At 33.2% G+C, this 21,899-nt stretch overlaps 2 protein-coding genes across 2 annotated transcripts; both read right to left on the bottom strand.

Moving 5' to 3' along the window:
* Positions 1–1,801: 1,801 nt before the first annotated feature.
* On the bottom strand, positions 1,802–4,039 carry LOC134695223 (uncharacterized). The gene is made up of 2 exons (XM_063556436.1): positions 3,908–4,039; positions 1,802–2,881 (listed from the first exon to the last, which is right to left on the bottom strand). Exons 1-2 carry the CDS (start codon positions 4,025–4,027, stop codon positions 2,327–2,329), a joined length of 675 nt encoding a protein of 224 aa, XP_063412506.1. The 5' UTR covers positions 4,028–4,039; the 3' UTR covers positions 1,802–2,326.
* A 9,402-nt stretch (positions 4,040–13,441) lies between these two features.
* LOC134695265 (actin, cytoplasmic) lies at positions 13,442–21,160 on the bottom strand. Its single transcript, XM_063556484.1, has 2 exons — positions 20,924–21,160; positions 13,442–14,547 (listed from the first exon to the last, which is right to left on the bottom strand). Exons 1-2 carry the CDS (start codon positions 21,047–21,049, stop codon positions 13,543–13,545), a joined length of 1,131 nt encoding a protein of 376 aa, XP_063412554.1. The 5' UTR covers positions 21,050–21,160; the 3' UTR covers positions 13,442–13,542.
* Positions 21,161–21,899: the final 739 nt, after the last annotated feature.

Raw genomic sequence — 21,899 nt, 5'->3', positions numbered from 1 at the left:
ATTCTAATTGTCTCTGGAAACGATAGTCGCATTCTTACCTGGTTAACCCCCTCCCCTAACTACAATTTAAGGAATCGAACACCATATTGGGATTTAAGCGACAACTCTACACATTTGATCGGGCTACAAACGGTTGCAAAGAGGGTGAATACATTATTAGCATCAGAAGCATCAACAGCATCCTGGTGAACAGTAGCATCATCAATGGAAGCTACGTACATGTCACCCAACAGTCCATTATCTACAGCTTCCCCACCAATCGATCCCGGGATAAAGATCATTTAAAACCAAAAAAACATGGTGTACTTACCCGTGACCTTGAGAACCATCAATCGCATGCAGACATACCTCACCGATCAAAACAGCGATCCTATCAATCTCCGCAGTGAACATCTCACCATCCGCTTCCATTTTCGCGAGGCATGCATAAATAGTCTATCAAAATACGGTTTGAACTTGATAAAAGGTCAAGCTAATAAATTACAGAAAGCAGCCAAAAAAGGTTGCCCGGTCACCATTCGTTTATTCCACACAAACCTGCAAGGTGCACACACAATGTTGCTTACCCTGCGGCAGATTGAAAAGATCACCAAGCTCCTCGAAAAGGTTCTAGTGGTATGACTCTGGAAATAAGCACTACCCAATTGATGAAAAACATTCAAAAAGAAAGGGGATTCCTATCCATGTTAGCGGGAATGGCTATGCGAGCCCTTCCTATATGTTAGCGAACACAATATTCTGCCCGCATGAAGTGTTGGAGCCCTTATAAGTTGCCTGTGTGAAATAGCCGTCAACAATGCATTTGGACCTGGATTTTACATCAAACGGGATGGTTGTGTGAGCTGTGTGAAGGTGTGTGGTATAGGTCTGTATATCTTCCCCCGCCAAGCTAACTTCATCCTATGGTGACGGTTTGTACTTGAAACAACTCGATTCTACTAGGGTTCTGGTCTGGTCTGATCTGGAGTAAACAGTCCGTTCAAGAACATCCCCTTTTAATACAATCTTTATATATATAGAATCTATGATTTGGATAAATTTTATGGACATTGAAAGACCCGGGGGGTCTCAACCTCATTTAAGCGGTCTCGGGTCGGTTTTCGCTATATATTTTGAATATCCAACTTGCACTTTGGGCGCTCCGTAAACATAGAAGGCAGGAAGTGTACCCAAATTCCTTTTAGTCACGTTTGTATCTACCTATTGACTAAATGTCTCTTAAATATTAGAAAGATTGAGATATCAGGGGGCTCTCACCATTACCCTGTGCCCTTTGTCTTAAAATTTTGACATTTTTCGACTGAAAAGTGACAATCTGAGCCCTCCGTAGATATAGAAGATGACGTTATTCTGGTAAATCCATCTAATACAACCTTTATATATACAGAGTCAATGATTTGATTGAATTTTATGGACATTGAAAGACCCCGGGGTCTCAACCTCATTTAAGCGGTCTCGGGTCGGTTTTCGCTATATATTTTGAATATCCAACTGGCACTTTGGGCGCTCCGTAAACATAGAAGACAGGAAGTGTACCCAAAGTCCTTTTAGTCATGTTTGTATCTACCTATTGACTATATGTCTGTTAAATATTAGAAAGATTGAGATATCAGGGGGCTCTCACCATTACCCTGTGCCCTTTGTCCTAAAAATTTGACATTTTTCGACTGATTTGATTTTGTTTTTTTTGGCTTTCCATATATATATTTCTATTTATAGTTATAAATATTTCTATAGTTATGGGTTTTTCTTTTTGTCTTAAGAAATATTATACACAAAAGTACATCTTTGAAGTCGTTTATTGACAAAACTCTATATTACATAAAGACAAATATGTTACATGGGAAAGGGTTTATATTCGAGGACGACGAGAAATTACGACAGCTTGAAAAGGTCATTTAACGATTTCCTACGTATCTTATCAGTCTTTTTAAATATGAAAATCATGCTTTTTATGTTATCAAGTATTCAATTTCTTGTAATTTTTTCACTAAATTTTGAATATCAAACTGGCTGCTAGCAGCCGATTGGATATTGAATATCGAATAACGAATAACAAACCGGCTGCTAACTTCACATACATGCCCCAGACTTGCAAGGGATTGTTGTATGTCACTGTGTGGTTGTTTTTTTGTAACTGTGTCAAAAAGTCAAAGTAAAATATTTTATTCACCAACAGCATACAGTAAAATTGCTGGTGTCTTATTGCCTTTTTACTCTATAAATCCAATTTTTGATCCAAGAAAAAAGTTCCATGCTAACGGCTATGCGAGCTTTCGTGTTTCTCATTTTATCATCTATAAAACATCGATATGCTGTCGACCATTTACATTTTTCCAATATTATTTATCATTTCATGTACTATGTTTTTCACAACTCTTTTTTCAAATTCTTCAAGTTCTCTCATATAAAAATCCTCATATTGCTTCTCAATTTTTTCAATTTCGACTTTGAACTTATAAAAATAAGGTTCAAGGGATGTGACTGCATCTTTCAGTTCTCTCAAAATTTCGGTTTTAAATTCTGAAATTTTCTTGTCCGTTTGTAAATTATTGTCCTCTATTGCCTTAGCAATCGCTTCAGTTTGAATTCTTGCAATTGTTGCATTCAAGTCTTCCATTTTTTTTATATTTTCGATTTTAGTTTTTATTATGGATTTGTCGATTTGTCTCCTTATAGCCATATTATTAACTCTATCAAATTCTACTTTGTTTTGTAAAGACAATAAATTATTTCGCATGTCTTCAAACGTTTCATCGAATGATTTGATGTCAAAATTATTTGAAAAAATATTTTCTCGTAGTTCTAGATTATCAAGTGTGATGGTAGATATTTTAGTTCGGAGTTCCTCAAGTTTGAATTTTTCTTGTTCTGTTTCCATCTGCAAAATATGAATTTCACTAAAGAGCAAGAAACAATATGCAGGAAAAAAAAACAGAAAAAAATAAATTTTGATTATATAAATACTGTCTTAATGTTTGAAATTTCTGATTTTTTTTAGTTTTTCGGTATAAATAAATATGCAAACTACTCTTTTGTGGTTAGTTGTCTCATTGGCAATTATACCACATCTTCTATTTATACCCAACAAGAATTGCTAGGAAAATAACGCTTTTCAATACAAGTGTTCATGATCTTATGAATGTTATTATCAATTAATTATAGACATTCACATAACGGTATTATGTATGGACTGTATTAAGACAAAATAGTTGCAAAAGAAAAGAGAAGAGAGGGACGAAAGATACCAAAGGGACAGTCAAACTCATAAATCTAAAACAAACTGACAACGCCATGGCTAAAAATGAAAAATACAAACAGAAAAACAATAGTACACATGACACAACATAGAAAACTAAAGAATAAACAACACGAACCCCACCAAACACTAGGGGTGATCTCAGGTGCTCCGGAAGGGTAAGCAGATCCTGCTCCACATGCGGCACCCGTCGTGTTGCTTATGTGATTACAAATCCGGTAAATAGTCTTATTCGGTAAGTCAAATTCATGAAAGGGAAGGTGATTGTAGTTACGACGTAAGGAACATATCCGATATCATTTGTGAAATGGTTATTCCATAACGTTCAACCAATTCGTGATTGCAAAGTATGAAAGACAAAATATACAGTTGAAAATATTTTCAAAAGCGACATCGTTGATTGTGATTGGATATGAAAACTTCATAAAAAACGGAAATTCAACTTTACATTGAAGATACTAGCGAAAGTAGAAGGTTTTTTTACATCTTGGTCTTTTCCCTGATATTCACACTGATAGTTTTAAAAAAAACATTATTAACTATCATGTTTTAAAAAAAAATCCTTTAAAATCAGAACTTATACTTATTGACATAATGCTTTGTGAAATTCTTAAATCAAAATGAAAATAAAAGAATATGTAAACTTACAACTAACTCCTCCTGAGATAGTTTCAGTGCATCAATTATAGAACTTCTGTGCTCTAATTCTCCATTCAGAACTCGAATACATTGATACAAATAAGCAACTACACAAAATAGACACACCATATAACCGTCTCTTAAATCCATTTTTCTTGCAAACAAATTATCCACGACTTATCGATATCTGTATTCACTACATAGAATGTGCGAATAGAGAAATTATCTATTAGTTTATTTCTGTGCACTATTTTCATTTGTAATTTCATTGGTAAATTGAATTAATACCAATTGCGTTTAGTGTACTAGTAAACAAAATCATCCCCGCAGTCATCTTCTTTGTATACGTTTTTCGCTTTTCGTTAAAATATTCATAAAATCAAACGTGCACATTCTATTTTACAGCTTGTTTTAAAAATTAACAGCCCTTGTTAACGCAATGTTTAAAAGCTCTTTCATCATTATAAACAAGTGTATTATTAGCTGATATAAATTTATAGTATACAGATCCTTAGACTCCCCCCTTTTCTATTTTTTTTTTTTACAAAAATAATCATTTTCTCCAAAATAAAATTTTAAATCAAAACCAAAAAGTATACAGATCTTTAGTTTAATATAACTAAGAAATGTGTTAAGTTTTAAGCAATAATCATAAATCGCTCTTGAGATACGGCGCGACATTTGAAAAAAACCTGTTTTATTTACAAAGTCCCGTAACTCAAAAAATTTGAATCTAATTTTCACCAAAAAGTATACAGATCGTTTGACCATCATAAGAAACAACAGTATTAAGTTTCCTGAAATTTGGATAAGTCGTTTTCAAATTACGGCGCGCCATGTTTACGCCGAACAGACAACAGACGAAAGGACGGACAGACAGACGGACGTCGGGCATTTGTATACCATAATACGTCCAGTCAAAGTTTGACGGGCGTATAAAAACCTATACCGCATAGTAAGACTGTATACGCATGGAATTATTTCGATTCTAATAGGACAAATACGGTATTTTTTTTTATCGAAGCGCTCTAGGTGGTGGCAAATCTTTGACATTCCCATAAATAAATGCACTATTAAATTGGCGTAAAAGAGCGGAACAAACTGAATTAGTGAAATGCTTAAACTATTTTGTGATTTTTTGAAAACAGTCAAACCATTTTTTTTCAAAAAAGGGGAACTGTGGAGAGCAAAATATCTTACTATGTTAAAATGACAAAATTGTAAATTGTTCAAATGAAGTTTCGAATGTTTTTAATAAATTTTTTCCACAGACGCAGACAAAATTTGAGCAGATGTGGAATATGACCCCTCGAATCACCCAAGTATAAAAGAAATTTTGAGTAACAGAAAGCATGATTCTGATTGAATTAAAAATTAAAGTGTCTAACGAAAATGTCGGAAATTCTTTTGAATAGAATAAACTTCAAGAAGGCTGCAGAAACTGATTATATCTCGAGGGTTGTATGTTTGGTAAACATATTTTCGGGAGCATCATATTGAATTTGAAGAATACGAAATCGGGTGCATTTAATTTCAAATGAATCCTGTTAGAGAGAAATAATTTCCTATCACTATTCTTTTCCTCCTTAAGGTTCGTTTTGGGTTAAGATGGTCCGTTATTATCTATTTTCTTCTCTCGGGTTGATGGCAGCATTCTCGGATGGTATTCCAGCAAAAATAGTAAATCAAAGCGCTGTAAGCACTGAAGGCAGTTAACCATGTATGTCATTCAATCTTTTTCAAATGAAAAACAGGAATGAATATGGTTTAGGCGTTGGTATCTAAATCTTTTTTCAAGTTTTCAAAACACACACAAGAAGGTGTGGGGTGACCCTAGGGACTACCCCTATTTTCATTTGATTTTTTATATTGTCCCATACATGAATATATATGGTTTATGGGTTCGGGATCTCGACCGTTATCATTTTCAAACAGGAGGGTGGGGGACCCTAGTGACTTCCCCTATATTTCATTTGATTTGTTATATTGTCCAATACATGAATATATATGGTTGAGGGGTGGGGATCTCAATGATCATCTCATCTCATCTGTTTCTAAGTATCAAACAGGAGTGGGTAGGGTGACCCTAAGGACTCTCCCTATATTTCATTTGATTAGTTCTCGTACATGAATATATATGGTTTAATTTAAAGGTGGGGATCTCGACTGTTTCCAATTTTATAAATCAGATGACTGCAGGGACTCCCCCTATATTTCATTTAATTTAGAATTGGGGATCCCAACTGTTTCAAAGTTCTTAAACATTAGGGGTAGGGTGACCACAGGGACTTCCATTATATTTCATTTGATTTGTTACATAGTCTTATACATGAGTATATATGGTTAAGGAATGATGATCTCGAATTTTTCCAAGTTCTCACTCATGAAGGTGTACAGTGACCATAGGGACCCCCTTATAATTTATTTGATTTGTAATATTGTCCCATACATAAATATATATTATGTAGAGAGTCTTATAACAACAACACTTTAGGGACTGCTGCAGAAATTTATTGATCGACATGTTTCGGTGCCTAGGGCACCGTCATCAGGATAAAAACAATACGTAAAATCATGTTGAAGTACAAAATCGGTTTGTTAAAATTTAAACGTCACAATGTTACAACGGTAAGTAACGTTATTAATAGCAACGTACTGAAAGTGAAAGTGAAAGTTCATTGTAAGTATGTAAATTTAATTTAATTTCAAATGAATCCTGTTAGAGAAAAATAATTTCCTATCACTATTCTTTTCCTTCTTAAGGCTCGTTTTGGGTTAAGATAGTCCGTTATTATCTATTTTCTTCTCTCGGGTTGATGGCAGCATTCTCGGAAGGTTCCTGTGGGTGCCTCAATAAAATATAACTTTGTTTACTCTGTGCGAATGGCTAGTATGATTAGCGCTGGTTGCAACCATAAATATATATTGTTTAAGATTGTGGATCTCGACCGTTATAAATTCTAAAACAGAAAGGGGTAGAGTGGCCCTACGAACTACACCTATATTTCATATGATTTGTTATATTGTCCCATACATGAATATATTGGTGACCTTCTGCTGTTGTTTTTTTTTATTTGGTCGGGTTGTTGTCTCTTTGACACATTCCCCATTTCCATTCTCATTGTTTTGGGGTGGGGATCTTGACCGTTACCAAGTTTTGGTCATTTTGGTTTCTTGTGGATAGTTGTCTCATTGCCAATCATCTTTTTTTTTTATATACAAGAAACCTGGGAACAGTGTATATCTATAAAGTCAATATATATGTTCCTGAAGAAACTTCCAGCTATTTTAACTGACCTATCAAAATTGAGAAGAAAAAAATACCCCTTGAAATTGCAGCAATATGTTTAACTTGAAAAGCATTTAACATGCATTACCAACATTTATCACTGATAAAAAAAAAATGATACTGTTACAAGGAACATATATATTGTTAGATAAACTGTTCCCAGCTGTCACTTGTCAATGCTTGTATTGGATTTTGACATTAAAATTGGTGTACAAAATATTTTCTGCTTTTTCTTTCTTTTAAACAATTTTGGTTTTCAATTCTAGTGTTTATATTTATTTACCATGCATAGCTGTATTTTGTCACCTTTCTGGATTTTTTAGTTAAAAAACCCGGGATTACCCTTATCCGCTTCCGGAATCGGATCCGATATTGTAGTCTCGCTTGAGTCATTTTGTTTACAATGTTGTTTTTGTCAGAAAGTGAGATACGAATTTACTCGGATTTACACATTATTTATCGGCGATTTTCTGTATAAAGCTAGCGGTTGAACAAATTGAACATCGCTGTCATGAATAGTAATGATGAAAATAAGTTTGAGATCGTTTTTTACGAAACTTTGGTAAAAATGTTTGCAAAGTTATGTTTTTATTTTCTTTCAAGGTCCGTCGGGCGTAGCTAGTAATTAAGTAGAAATTCCGACTGCAAAAGTGGAAGGTCACAGACCCCGGACCACAGCTAATTTGAACCCCTGCGTCCAAATTAAAAAGATGCGAAAATTTCGTCTTCTTATTCAAAATTGCCTCCAACAGCTAGCGTGATCAGTTGAACTTTATACGTAGTTGACTACGTATTGACGACAAACAATATTCCTACGAGTTTTGCAATTTGGGAAATCTAAACTACTTGTCTTTAGAAATTTTCGTCGATGAAATATTTCATACATTTGTTCTTTGACATCTTAGCCAAAAGCTCAGGGGATAATAAACTACATAAGGATTCATAATGTGCTCTACTTCCTATGTGCAACTTCAAAACTTTAGGGAAAATCGACGATCATTTAAGGTTTTTCTGGTCATATTTTTGTAATCCAGAATTAAAAGTATGAAAAAAACTGTCCAATAAGCTATGAATAATATAGAAGACAGCTAGATAATAACAATGGCACGTATTTCAGCATTTATTGGGTAGCACACAAATCCAGGATGCTCGCATAAGGCAGCTTAACTGCCTAAAAATTGTAAATCTTATATTGCACCAGAGCTGGCAACTCTTGTAAACTTGTCAATTGAAAATAACTGTTTCCCTGATAAACTTAAAAAACCCAAGTGACCCTCCTTCATAAAAAGAGTGGCCTATTATTAAAATCAAATTATAGACTAGAGAGTGTCTTACCCATATTTTCTAAAATCTTTGAAAAAATATATGAAATTCAATTAACTGATCATTTTGATAAAGTAATTAATCCATTTTTGTGTGCATTTAGACGTGGACATGGATGTCAGACCACACTTCTAAGAGTGTTAGACTGGCGTGAAGCTCTTGAAAAAAAAAAACCAGTACATTGCAGTGGTATTAATGGATCTTTCTAAGGCTTTTGACTGCCTGCCTCACAATATTATGCTAGACAAATTATCAGCATATGGTTTAACCCCCAATGCAGTTGCTCTTTTAAAGACCTATTTATGTGATCGAATACAGCAAATTAAAGCCAACAATGTTCTGAGCAGTTGGGCTGACATCCATAAAGGCGTACCACAGGGTTCTATACTAGGGTCATTGTTGTTTAACATATTTATAAATGATATTTTTCCTTTTTGTTAAAAATGGTAGTTTTTATAACTATGCAGATGACAATACTTTGTCTTTTTGTTAATTTCAACTTTGGAATCTGATTCAAAAATACTTACTGAGTGGTTCAGGGTGAATAAAATGCAAACACATCCTGAAAAATTTCAAATTTTGGCTGTTGGCAAAAAGACCTTTGAAAAGAACCCATCTATACATATTCAAATTCGAACCTTACATGTAAAAAAAAATCCAGTAACATTATTAGGCATTGAAATAGACTACCAGCTAAATTTTGATGTTCATATCAGCTCAATCTGTAGGAAGGCATCACAGCAATTAAATGTTTTAAAACGTTTAGGTTCAGTTTTGGATAGACTTAGTAAACTTACTATATTTCATACTTTTATTCTTAGTAATTTTAATTTTTGCCCTTTGCCATGGCATTTTTCAGTCCGAAATAATCTCAGATAAAATCGTTTATCATTTACTTAAGGGCTTTTAAGGCTAAGCAACATATGATTTTTACTGTATGATATAAAATAACATTAAATGAACGTAAATTCCATATTTCTCGAATTGGTGCTTAGCGGGCTGATATGAAAAGTTTATCACATGCTTCGATTGTTATCACATGCCTTTCCGTAACGTTATCGCATGGCATTCCGGTGATACTCGGCAAATTTCGAAAAATACACCTCAATGCTACGTTTTCAATGAAAAACATTACAAAGTAGCGTACAAAACAATTATTTAGATACTGGAAAGTATATAGTGTAAAATAATAAAATAAAAAAACAACAAACCAAAACAAACAAACAAATAAATTTTCAAATAAATTTTCAAATAAATTATCAAATAAATGCATTTTTTAAAAGTTTAAAAAAAAACCACTATTTAGAAAGTTACTTTAAAAAAGTTGATTTTCCAAGCAGTGTTTATAATGTAGATTTTTGTCGATTCGTCCATAATAAAATATTTTTCTTCTTTGTTGAGTCATATAATCGAAAGATTTCATATCGAATGTACTATATTTGGGGTCCGACGTCCGTGAACTTTTCACTCTTTGAACTTCTTTTTGGGAACCACGTGAAAGGATCAATATATGAATCTGTTATTTTTCTCCACTGTTGATGCATATGATAAAAAGATCATAACATGTAATTTTCATATCGCATGTATTATCAGCTATCGGTCAATATCAACCATCTGATATTGAACCTAATGCTGATAATACATGCGATATGAAAAATGGCTAAGTACTATATATACCATGGTTTTTACAAGTTAACATATTTAAACAAACGAATCCGAAGGATGAGTTTGTTTAAATATGTTAATGAGTAAGACACATGGTATATAAAATTTGTAATATAAATAAAATGATTGACAGCTTCAAGACCTTCAACTTATATTGGAAATTGATCACGTTGCAGTTTTATCCAATGAAATGGAAGCTCGCGCAAGTCACCTTTGCGCCTCGTGTTTGATCTTCTGTTTATTTCATGTAATAGAACCCCTGAATTTGCAAAAAGGAAAGAAAATGTCGGATTTTCCCGATTTTTATTTAGTTTTGCGCGCCGTCTATGAATGTTTGCGCAGGTATTTTCATAATATTATCAGACTGAGGTAAACAAAAATATAAGAATCCAGCTTCTAGGATTAAATAAGAAATTGGTTTTTTTTGTTTGTTTTCAAGGTACCATACAAATTAATCATATTTTACAGAATTTTTATCTCATTGAAAAATGCATATTTATATATATATATTCATTTCTAGTTTTCGTACAAACTGCTTTTCTTCCGTTATTTTATTAATTCGATTATTAGATTCTTTATTAAAACACAATTTAAATGATAAAACACTGTATTCAAACAGTAGCGGATCTAGGGAGCGTAGATAGTGTATGTTCCCCTAATTGATCGAGAGAAAAAAAAATCATGTTTCTTTTCACAGATATTTGTAGCCTATATTTATTCCTTTTTCTATAGGTACCCCTTTCTATAAATCGATATTAAATTGGATTTTCGCAAAGGAAATGATAGTTTCACATTTCATTTTTTTTTTCGCAACTAAAAGAAGAAACATTTAGTAATTGTTTCCAAAATTAGGGAAATTCGTAACAATCCTTTATAGTTTGATAAGGTTTCTTAAGATGTGGGTTCACATAATTTATTGCTTTTTTGTTATAAAATGAAAACAAATGAAGATCTTGAACTTTTAGTACGTTTGACAGTTTCCTAAATATTTAAGAGGCGGATACATTTGAAAAAAAAGGTGGAGCTTCAGCCATGGAATAACATGAAAATGAATATGTTATACCATGGCTGAAGCTCCGCCTTTTTTCCTTTGGATTCTATTTTAGTTGCATATTTAATTAGCAAAGAATGGTACAACATCAATTTGCATTTAATATACCATGGTTTTCCCTAGCTACACTTTTTAAGCAAATTATTTCATAAAAACATCAAAGGAAAAAATCCAATTATGTTACAATCTGAATTATTATTTTTTTCCTGCGACTATGCAGTAAACAATTTTATCATATACTTAGCATTAATATGATAGCTTTTGCATATGTGTAACGAACGGAAGTACACAAGCCATAATTTCCAACCCAGGCTGATAACCCATATCAGCCCGGTCTGATAACCCATATCAGTGGCGTCTCGTGCAAAAACCAATAACAGTGCTTCTCGTGCAAGTTACTTCAGGTGTTACCGGTATCGGTTGTTTATTTTTCCATTGTGACGTCAGATATGGATGACGACGTCAAAATTTACGGGAACTTTTGTGGGGATAGTTTAGTACTAGCTAACAAATGACATTGGCAATTATGAATCATTTTATAGTACAACAAACATGGAGTAATAATGATCATGAAACTCTTCCAAATATTCAATGTTTCAAAATGCCTCTATAGGAAATGTTACCATACAATGTACATATATATGGAGGTAGTGATGCTATTGGTTGACAATTATAGTATATTGGATTTATAACTTAACTTCTTTATAAAGTTTTTGACTGTTTTAGTTGTTGCATTTGGTTTTTTTTGCCTTACATAAAACTATTGTCGGAAGTATATGATAAAGCGATTAATACATGGCCTTTTCCATATCAGCCTGGGTATCATCCCTCGACCCATATCAGCGCCTCGACTCTGTCTCGGGCTGGTATGGGGGTCTCGGGATGATACCCAGGCTGATATGGAAAAGGCCATGTATTAATCTCTATGTATTAAATATATATGTATAAAATTTACACATATACTGAAGCCTTGTATCCTGGTCCAGTATTAAATGGTCATTTTTTGTTTGATTTTTAGCAACTTGGTACCAATCGAAGCAGTATTATCATAGGTTTATTTGTTTACTTGGTTATATTTTTTTGGTGGATAATCTTCAATTTTTCACAAGATAAACGCAAGTATTATCTTCTGTAAAGAAATTCGCTACACAACAAATTAAATTACAAAAATTTATTGTATGCGTTCACATCAAGAGAAAGCAGAAACACCTGAAGAAAAAACTATTTCCAAAAAAACAATAGATACAGAAAGATGTGGTATGAGTGCCAAGGAGACAACGCTCTATCTAAATAACAATTTATAGTTATTTTCTGTGATAATACGAAATGCGAAAACCACTAACTAGTTTGCCCTTCTTATTATTACTTGTATCTAATAACAGTGTAGTTGTACATTATGTACGTGTTCTTGGTTTTTTTCAAATGTAGTTTAAACGACAAATTTACGTGCATTATTAAATTTCCAGGTATTTCCACACACAAAAATAAAACAAAATAAAGATCTCTGTATAGATAAAAATTTGTTTTAACAGTTTCAGTGTTCAATTGAGGAAATGTATTATGTAAAAAAAAAATGGTAAACATGCAATGTCAGGAGCCTGTAATTCATTAGCTGTCGTGTATTTATGTGTTAAATATTTGTTTTTCGTTCATTTTTTAAAATAAAAAAGGCCTTTAGTTTTCTTGTTTTACATTGTCATTTTGGGGCATTGTATAGCCAACTATGCGGTATGGTCTTTGTTCGTTATGGAAGGCCGTACGGTGACCTACAGTTGTTAATTTTCAAATTTATTTTTTTAATTTAATTCTTTATTTGTTTAAAGAGGATTGCCAACAGCCGGAGTTGTGTTAATTTCTGTGTCATTTTATTCTCATTGGCAATCATACCACATCTCCTTTTTTGTATATACAGTTGTAAAGAATGGCGAAATTTGTCTAAAGATTATGAATATCATTGTAAATGTCGTTGTACTCTCTTGAATCTATTTCCGCGAAAGTACTTCATACGATATTTCGTGAAATTAAATGTACCACGAAAAGTATATATAGTACGATATTATTTCAACTACCTTTCATGTTCAAATGACATAATAAATTGCACAAATTACAAAATTTACTTGATAGTATGAATATATTTTTTATTTTACACTTTAGATGTACTCTGCTGTAAATTTAAACTTTCAGTGCGCTTTCACGTTTTCAATGTGCAAACATTGGTCGGGTCATTGTACTTTAGATATCCAAGTATTCTTTCTACGCCAATAAATAACATGTTACATAAAAAGTAATTGAAGTTTGTACCAGATGTTTTGCAGATTAAAAGCACTTTCTATGAACGATGGAAGGACCAGACTCGTCGTATTCCTGTTTGCTGATCCACATCTGTTGGAAGGTGGAGAGTGAAGCTAAGATTGATCCACCGATCCACACGGAATATTTTCTTTCAGGTGGAGCAATGATCTTGATCTTCATTGTGGGCGGAGCAAGTGCTGTAATTTCTTTCTGCATACGGTCAGCTATTCCGGGGAACATTGTTGAACCCCCAGAGAGTACAGTATTAGCATACAAGTCTTTTCGAATATCGACATCACATTTCATGATGCTGTTGTATGTTGTTTCGTGTATACCTGCGGATTCCATACCCAAGAAAGAAGGCTGTAACAGTGCCTCTGGACATCTAAACCTTTCGTTGCCTATCGTGATGACCTGTCCGTCAGGTAACTCATAGCTTTTTTCTAACGATGATGATGAAGATGCAGTTTGCATTTCTTGTTCAAAGTCTAATGCAACATAGCACAATTTTTCTTTAATGTCTCTTACGATTTCTCTCTCAGCTGTGGTTGTGAATGAATAACCACGTTCTGTGAGAATTTTCATCAGATAGTCTGTGAGGTCCCGACCGGCAAGGTCCAACCTGATGATAGCGTGGGGAAGGGCATAACCTTCATAGATTGGTACGGTATGAGAAACACCATCACCTGAATCAAACACGATACCAGTTGTACGACCGGAAGCGTATAAAGACAAAACGGCCTGTATAGCCACGTACATAGCTGGAGAGTTGAAGGTTTCAAACATAATCTGTGTCATCTTTTCTCTGTTGGCTTTAGGGTTGAGTGGAGCTTCTGTCAGTAAAACGGGGTGTTCTTCTGGTGCGACACGGAGTTCGTTGTAGAAAGTGTGATGCCAGATTTTCTCCATATCGTCCCAGTTTGTGACAATTCCGTGTTCAATCGGGTATTTCAGTGTGAGGATTCCTCTTTTACTTTGGGCTTCATCTCCGACGTAGCTGTCTTTCTGTCCCATGCCAACCATCACACCCTGAAAACCACAAATACATGATTATTACCAAAAGGAGAGACGAAAGATATGTCAAAGTTACATCCAAACACATTCATGAATCGAAGACAAACTGACTACGGGGCGCCGAATGGGACTCTTGTGGTTTTGTACTCAAAATTCAATTTTGTACGGACAAAAGTGACTTTTGTTCAACAAAGATGAGTTCAGTTTAACAAAATTTGTATCATACTACAAGTTTGAAATTTTGTCAATCAAAATTATCTATCAGCGGACAAAAGTCACTTTTGTCATGACAAAATTCATTTTTGTTACACAGACTTGACTTTTGTTACCTAATTTGAAAATTGAGCGACAAAAGTCAATTTTGTATTTAAATTAGTTTAGTTTGGTTTCTGTGAACCAATTTGCATACAAAATCGACTTTTGTTACACAAAATTGACTTTTGTTACACAAAATTGACTTTTGTTACACAAAATTGACTTTTGTTACACAAAATTGACTTTTGTCTCAACAAAATTGACAAAATTCACCAACAAAATTGACAAAATTGAATTTTGTCTCAACAAAATTGACAAAATTGAATTTTGTCTCAACAAAATTAACAAAATTGAATTTTGTCTCAACAAAATTGACAAAATTGAATTTTGTCTCAACAAAATTAACAAAATTGAATTTTGTCTCAACAAAATTGATTTTTGTCTCACGAAAGTCAATTTTGTCTCACGAAAGTCAATTTTGTCTCATAAAAGTCAATTTTGTTGTTACAAAAATTGAATTTTGTCATCACAAAAATGAATTTTGTCGTCACAAAATTGACTTTTGTCTCGACAAAATTGACAAAATTGACTTTTGTCTTAACAAAATTGACAAAATTGACTTTAGTCTCAACAAAATTGACTTTTGTCTCAACAAAATTTACAAAATTGACTTTTGTCTCAACAAAATTAACAAAATTGACTTTTGTCTCAACAAAAATGACAAAATTGAATTTTGTCTCAACAAAAATGACAAAATTGAATTTTGTCTCACAAAAGTCAATTTTGTCTCACAAAAGTCAATTTTGTCTCACAAAAGTCAATTTAGTCTCACAAAAGTCAATTTTGTTTCACAAAAGTCAATTTTGTCTCACAAAATTGAATCTTACCGTACACAATTGACTTTTGTGATTTAATTTCCATATCAGGTAACAAAAGTCAATTTTGTATGCAAATATGTTTTTATTTGCATACCTTTTAGACAAAATTGACTTTTGTCATGACAAATATGAATTTTGTCTACAAAAATGAATTTTGTATACACAAATGAATTTTGTCATCACAAAATTGAAGTTCTCACAAAACAAGTCTGTAGCACATAGTTTTGTAAGACAAAAATGATTTTGTTATGACAGAATTGAATTTTGTACAAAACCACAAGAGTCCCATTCGGCGCCCCGTACTGACGACGTCGACAAAAAAAAAATCGATCAAAAGACAATTAACGTACACAACACATGACATAGAAAACTAGACCGAGCAGCACGAACTAAAAAAGGTATATCTCAGGTACCACGGAAGGGTAGGCAAACGACATAATCATCTTAATATATATTCAAATTCAAACTCAAAGTTTTATTGCCATATAAACTTTACAGTTTGTGACATATAACAACAACAAATCAAATTAAAAACCAATTGTTCAGAGAACCATTGATGGTCTTTCCACCAGTAATGTTTTTTTTTATATGAAAATATTAAAATTTGGTTTTAAATGTCAATTTCAGCGTCAAATGACAACTTATTGTACGCGGATTCCAAAATATGAGGTATATACAAAAAGATATAAATATGGGAGATAATTTTCTACTTCCCGTTCAAAATATGTTACTTATGGTACTGTCCTATAGATTACTTGACGCTGATTTCAAAAATATATGGTTTTACATACTTTTACAATAATTTATTACAAAAATTAGCTACTTCCGGTTTGCAAAAGGTCACTTCCGGTTAGCCATTTCAACGTCATATTGCTTGCAACCTAATGCCAAAAGTCTAATAGCTTTAACATGAATACATATGAGATAAAAGCAAAGGTCAAAATCTTGAATGTTAAATTAACATATGACCTTGAGCTCAATTTCAAGGTCATAAACCAAGGACCTCAAATCAAGTCTCTAGGTCTTTACTTTATATTGTTAATGAGTTATATTAACATACGACTGATATTAGATATAAAAGGGGGGAAAACTAACATCAAATGTTTACGTACCCTTTTGACTAAAATTTATGTGTAACTACATGTCGTGACTAACAATTGTGTGAAAATATTTTGTCGATATTTTATAAGATTTCTGAAAATGAGCGATAACAAGCTAAAGTCAAATTTTGGAACATGACCTTGATCTTTGACCTTGACCTCATTTTCATTTTTTTGAACCAAGGACCTCAAATCAAAAGACCCTAGGCCTATGTCACTTATCGTTTACCAGTTAGAAATGCAAATCAGTTATATCATATACAAAAGGGGGGATAACTCTCATATGGAGTCTCCGGATAGCTTCGACTAAAATTATTCATTTCATCCTGAGGATATAACGAGCAATTTGGTAAAAGAAATTTGTCGGTTTCTTATACTGTTGCGACATATAAGTGATAACAAGAAAAACAGTGTTCGGGGAGATAACTCTCACATGGAAAAGATTTTTGTGACGCGGTGTCAGTTTCAAAAGCGTATTAACTCTTCGATATCATATACAAAATATCTAAGTGACATCTTGTGAAACAAAAAGTTAGCGAAGGAAAGAAAATTAGGCGGAAGAAAAAAAATAATAATAATAATCAGAAGAAAACCAATAGGTCTTTCCACGGAAAAGTGGAAAGACCTAATGAAGACAATAACAAACTAACTCAATATATATATATATATATACAAATTCAGGTAAACATTAAAGGGTCCTCTGTCCTCAGTTCCATTGACTTTTTATATAACTTGCATATACAACTTATAGATGGGGTTAAAAAATAAATTTCGCTGATTGTTGTTTGTTTTTATTGTATTATTGGTAATGTCGGTCTCTGTGACTCACGAGTACCATTATATTATGAATTGTGGATCTTTTATGTTTGAAAGAAAGAAATTTTTACCTACATACTGCTGGTCTAACCCGGCCCAATATCTTAAAGTTTGAACAACTGTTTAATTCATGTAATATTGTAATATTAGAAAAACTATGTAAATTTATCAAAGTTATAAATGGGAAAGTCAGTACTGCAAGTTAATTTCATTGTATTGTTTGCTTGTAAAAATTGTACCTTATAGTTATATTTATGTATGTTCTCTATAACTATGTAATTGTAGTTTTATGAGAAATAAAGTATTCGTATTCGTGGAGTGAGTGATTTGTATAAATTGATTCTTGTTATAACTTACTAACTGGACGCCAATTATATATTATTACTCATAAACAGTTTAATATTTCATTAATGATCATTTAAAAATCTCCTATATACCTGTGTAATCAATTACATATACCAGCTAAAAAAGTTTACGGTATTAAAGGTAATTTTTTTTGTCAAAGTTCAATACCATGCATTATTAAATCCGATGTATATCAACCTGAACCAAACATGTTTTTCATCTGTTCTTATTCACTGAACAATACTTATATAAAAGGGTTCTATATTGACGTTATTTTTTGCGGGTTTCATCAAGAATTTGAAAAGTTTAAATGGTTTTTTTTTCTATTCATATACCGCGATTTTTCAGGTTATAAAATATGTATTGAAAGAAAAAAATCAAAAAATCTCGGAAGCGCTTCGTGTTAAAATGTGCGCACGTCCAACGCTTTAAAAACCCTGTAAAATTCATTCAATTTTAAACATTTAATGTGTATTCTAGCATCATGACAGTCACATCCCTTCTATGGCCATGTGAATTGCGAAATTACCAAAGTTAAATACTGTCTAAACAGCAAAGAGAATGAATGATAGATATGTGCCGTATTTTACATATACCAAAAGGGAAACTTCGGTCAAAGCAATCGTATTTATTGTTTTATTGCGTTTACAGAATTATACTTTAATACGGAGATTTTCTTTAAGAAATTTTAAACATAGATTACTAAGTTCTTATGCCCATGATATGATAGCTTTTATTGTTTACAAAAAGTTCTAAGCAATCTTTACATTCCTAAAACCCTCGTGCAGAGTCACTAGAGTCGAACACACCCCAGAAGGTGTACTTGTATTGGTCCATATTTATATATTTTTTTATCTAATATATTAATGTTATAAACTCATTGCTTTGTTTTACCTAACTCATTGCTAGCACTGCATGCAATAATCAAGGTACATAATCAAATCGCATATCAAGCGTTTCGTGTGTTTTTCAACGCATTGTTTTTACAGCGTCACGGATCGCACGTGCAGTAATTAAGAAATAATTCATGGGGGCTCCAAGCCACCTAGTCCAAATAATTATGACGTCTGGCAAGGCTATTTTAATTTTTTTCTGGGACGCCTTCCTACAACGTCGTAGGAAGGCGTCCCAGAAAAATAATAAAATAGCCGTCCCAGACGTCATAATTATTTGGACTACAAGCCACCATGAATTATTTCGATTCTAATAGGACAAATACGGCAATAGACCACTTTCGAGTTCATCCGTCACCGGCAAAAACTCGTCAATTATGCACGCCTTTATGACGTCATTTACCAGATAGAGGGGCTCGACTGTATCCCTGCACTATTTACGTTCATCAAGCGTCTTAGTGATCGTCTTTGTGCAGGATAAACTAGAAATAATGGTTGCTCTGTAGGTACTTACTGACAATTCCCTAATGACAGCAGTGTTGATTGTCAATTTTGAGAATTCAATTTGCCGAATTATTCGTACAATATAGAATTATAGTTTTCCAACCACTCGCTCAACATTGGAAGGAAGTGACGACGCCCCTAAACGCACAAATGACGGTGATAAAGGCGCGTATAATTGACGAGTTTTTTTCCGGTGACGGATGAACTCGAAAGTGGTCTATTTTTTTGGATCAACGCGCTCTAGGTGGAGGCTGATATTTGCTGTTCCCATAAATAAACACACCATTGAATTAGCGTAAAAGAATGATACAAACTGAATAAGTGACATGCTTAAACTGTTTACACTAATTTATTTAGATAGTTTTGGATGGATTTAATAATTATTTACTCAAATGTCTTATAAAAAAATGGCTTATATCACATTTAGCAACGTTTGTTTACGTTTTCTTGTGATGATTTTCGGTTTCACAAGCGTGTATTTTCCCGTAAAATGCTTATGAGGTCTTTGCGTCGGAACTAAACACATTTATTCTAAAAACAGTTGTTGGCATGACACGGGTTATGTTCTTCTCATATATGTTATGATGGTATGATACTAAACCCCTTACGGGAAGGATTGTGCCTGATGTTCATATGATGAAATCATAATCTTTCAGTCAGTTTAATTGAAGTCTGGAGCTGGCATGTCAGTTAACTGCTAGTAGTCTGTTGTTATTTATGTATTATTGTCATTTTGTTTATTTTCTTTGGTTACATCTTCTGACATCAGACTCGGACTTCTCTTGAACTGAATTTTAATGTGCGTATTGTTATGCTTTTACTTTTCTACACTGGTTAGAGGTATAGGGGGAGGGTTGAGATCTCACAAACATGTTTAACCCCGCCGCATTTTTGCGCCTGTCCCAAGTCAGGAGCCTCTGGCCTTTGTTAGTCTTGTATTATTTAAATTTTAGTTTCTTGTGTACAATTTGGAAATTAGTATGGCGTTCATTATCACTGAACTAGTATATATTTGTTTAGGGGCCAGCTGAAGGACGCCTCCAGGTGCGGGAATTTCTCGCTACATTGAAGACCTGTTGGTGACCTTCTGCTGTTGTGTTTTTTTATTTTGGTCGGGTTGTTGTCTCTTTGACACATTCCCCATTTCCATTCTCAATTTTATTATATTCTGACGTTGTTGTTCTATGACGTCGGGTAGCTCATTCATTAAAATACATATGACGTGGGAGTACAATAGAAACAGCCCTAGCAATATATTCATATTTTACCACGGGTGTGTACTCAAAGCGTTTGAAGGACGTCATGTTAGAATGACTGTTATACTTCATACGGAACTAAAATATGATCTTGGAGTGCCTCGTGATTTTATTGGAACTAAGTTACGGATTCTAACGGGCAACATACTGTAATGTAATTATTGACTGAAATTAAAATAAATCATCTAAAACAAAACAAATACAGCTATTCTTTGAGCACATTCTAAATGTATCGTTGCAACTTTGATAAATCACAAATATGAACATACTAAACCTTTCTTTAAGCGAAGCTGAATTTAATAAATAAGTAATAAATTTTTGGCGCAGAAAAAATATAAACAAACCTGATGTCTTGGTCTTCCGACAATTGATGGAAATACAGCTCTTGGAGCATCGTCTCCTGCGAACCCAGCTTTACACATTCCGGATCCATTGTCTACAACTAAAGCAGCTACGTCGTCATCACACATTTTGAATTTGGGTTTAAATTGAGATTGCTACAAACTTTCTGTTTCGTTCACAACGATAGAATAAATATATATATATAATATTCGCCGGTCTTTTTCACTTTGCATTTTGGGTAAGAATGTAAAAAATTACCATATATAGCCATTTGGAATAAATCATTTGCATATGATTTCAGTATTAACAGACCGTTATGTCTGTTCATGGTACAGTGAGAAAACTGGTGCAGCGAGTACAATAGATAATTAACTTTTCAAGGTTACAAAATCAATAGATGTTTTTCTCACTCTGGTGAACCTGTATAACGTTCAACTTTATTTTGAACCACAATCCTATATTTTGATAAACTGTGTTATTTGAAAAAGAGACATGGGGTCTGGATCATAGGTACTTGCGGACTGGAAAATTTTGTTTGCCCTCCCCCTTTTTTTGTTAAATCCGTTATCTTTTCGTTTGCTATAAATTTTAAATATTTTTGCGCTTCTCTGTATTATTAGAACATAAATATACCACCAATTACTTGTATTTGTCAATTCCAAGTTTACGAACGGATTTTAGAGAAGAAAAAGGGGAGGGTAAACAAAATATTGTCCTTTCCACCTATGGTCTGGTCCTAGAGTTAGAGAATAGCCAATTATGTACGAATATTATATGAAAATTCTTTAAAAAAAACCAAATTATTTAAGAACTTATAGCGAAAAAGAATATAAAATATAGTAAAAATAATAATGAGCAACAAATATGAGAGAAAAAGAAAAAAATGGTTAAAAAAAACACTAGTTCTGAGTTTGAGGTCCGCTCTAACTGAAGATACCTTCATATATGTTATCATATAAAGAAAAGAGAATAACGGAC

This window comes from Mytilus trossulus, chromosome 13, assembly GCF_036588685.1.
Source record: "Mytilus trossulus isolate FHL-02 chromosome 13, PNRI_Mtr1.1.1.hap1, whole genome shotgun sequence".
In the NCBI taxonomy this organism is placed as follows: Eukaryota; Metazoa; Mollusca; class Bivalvia; order Mytilida; family Mytilidae; genus Mytilus; species Mytilus trossulus.
This window is presented reverse-complemented; position numbering and strand designations above follow the sequence as displayed.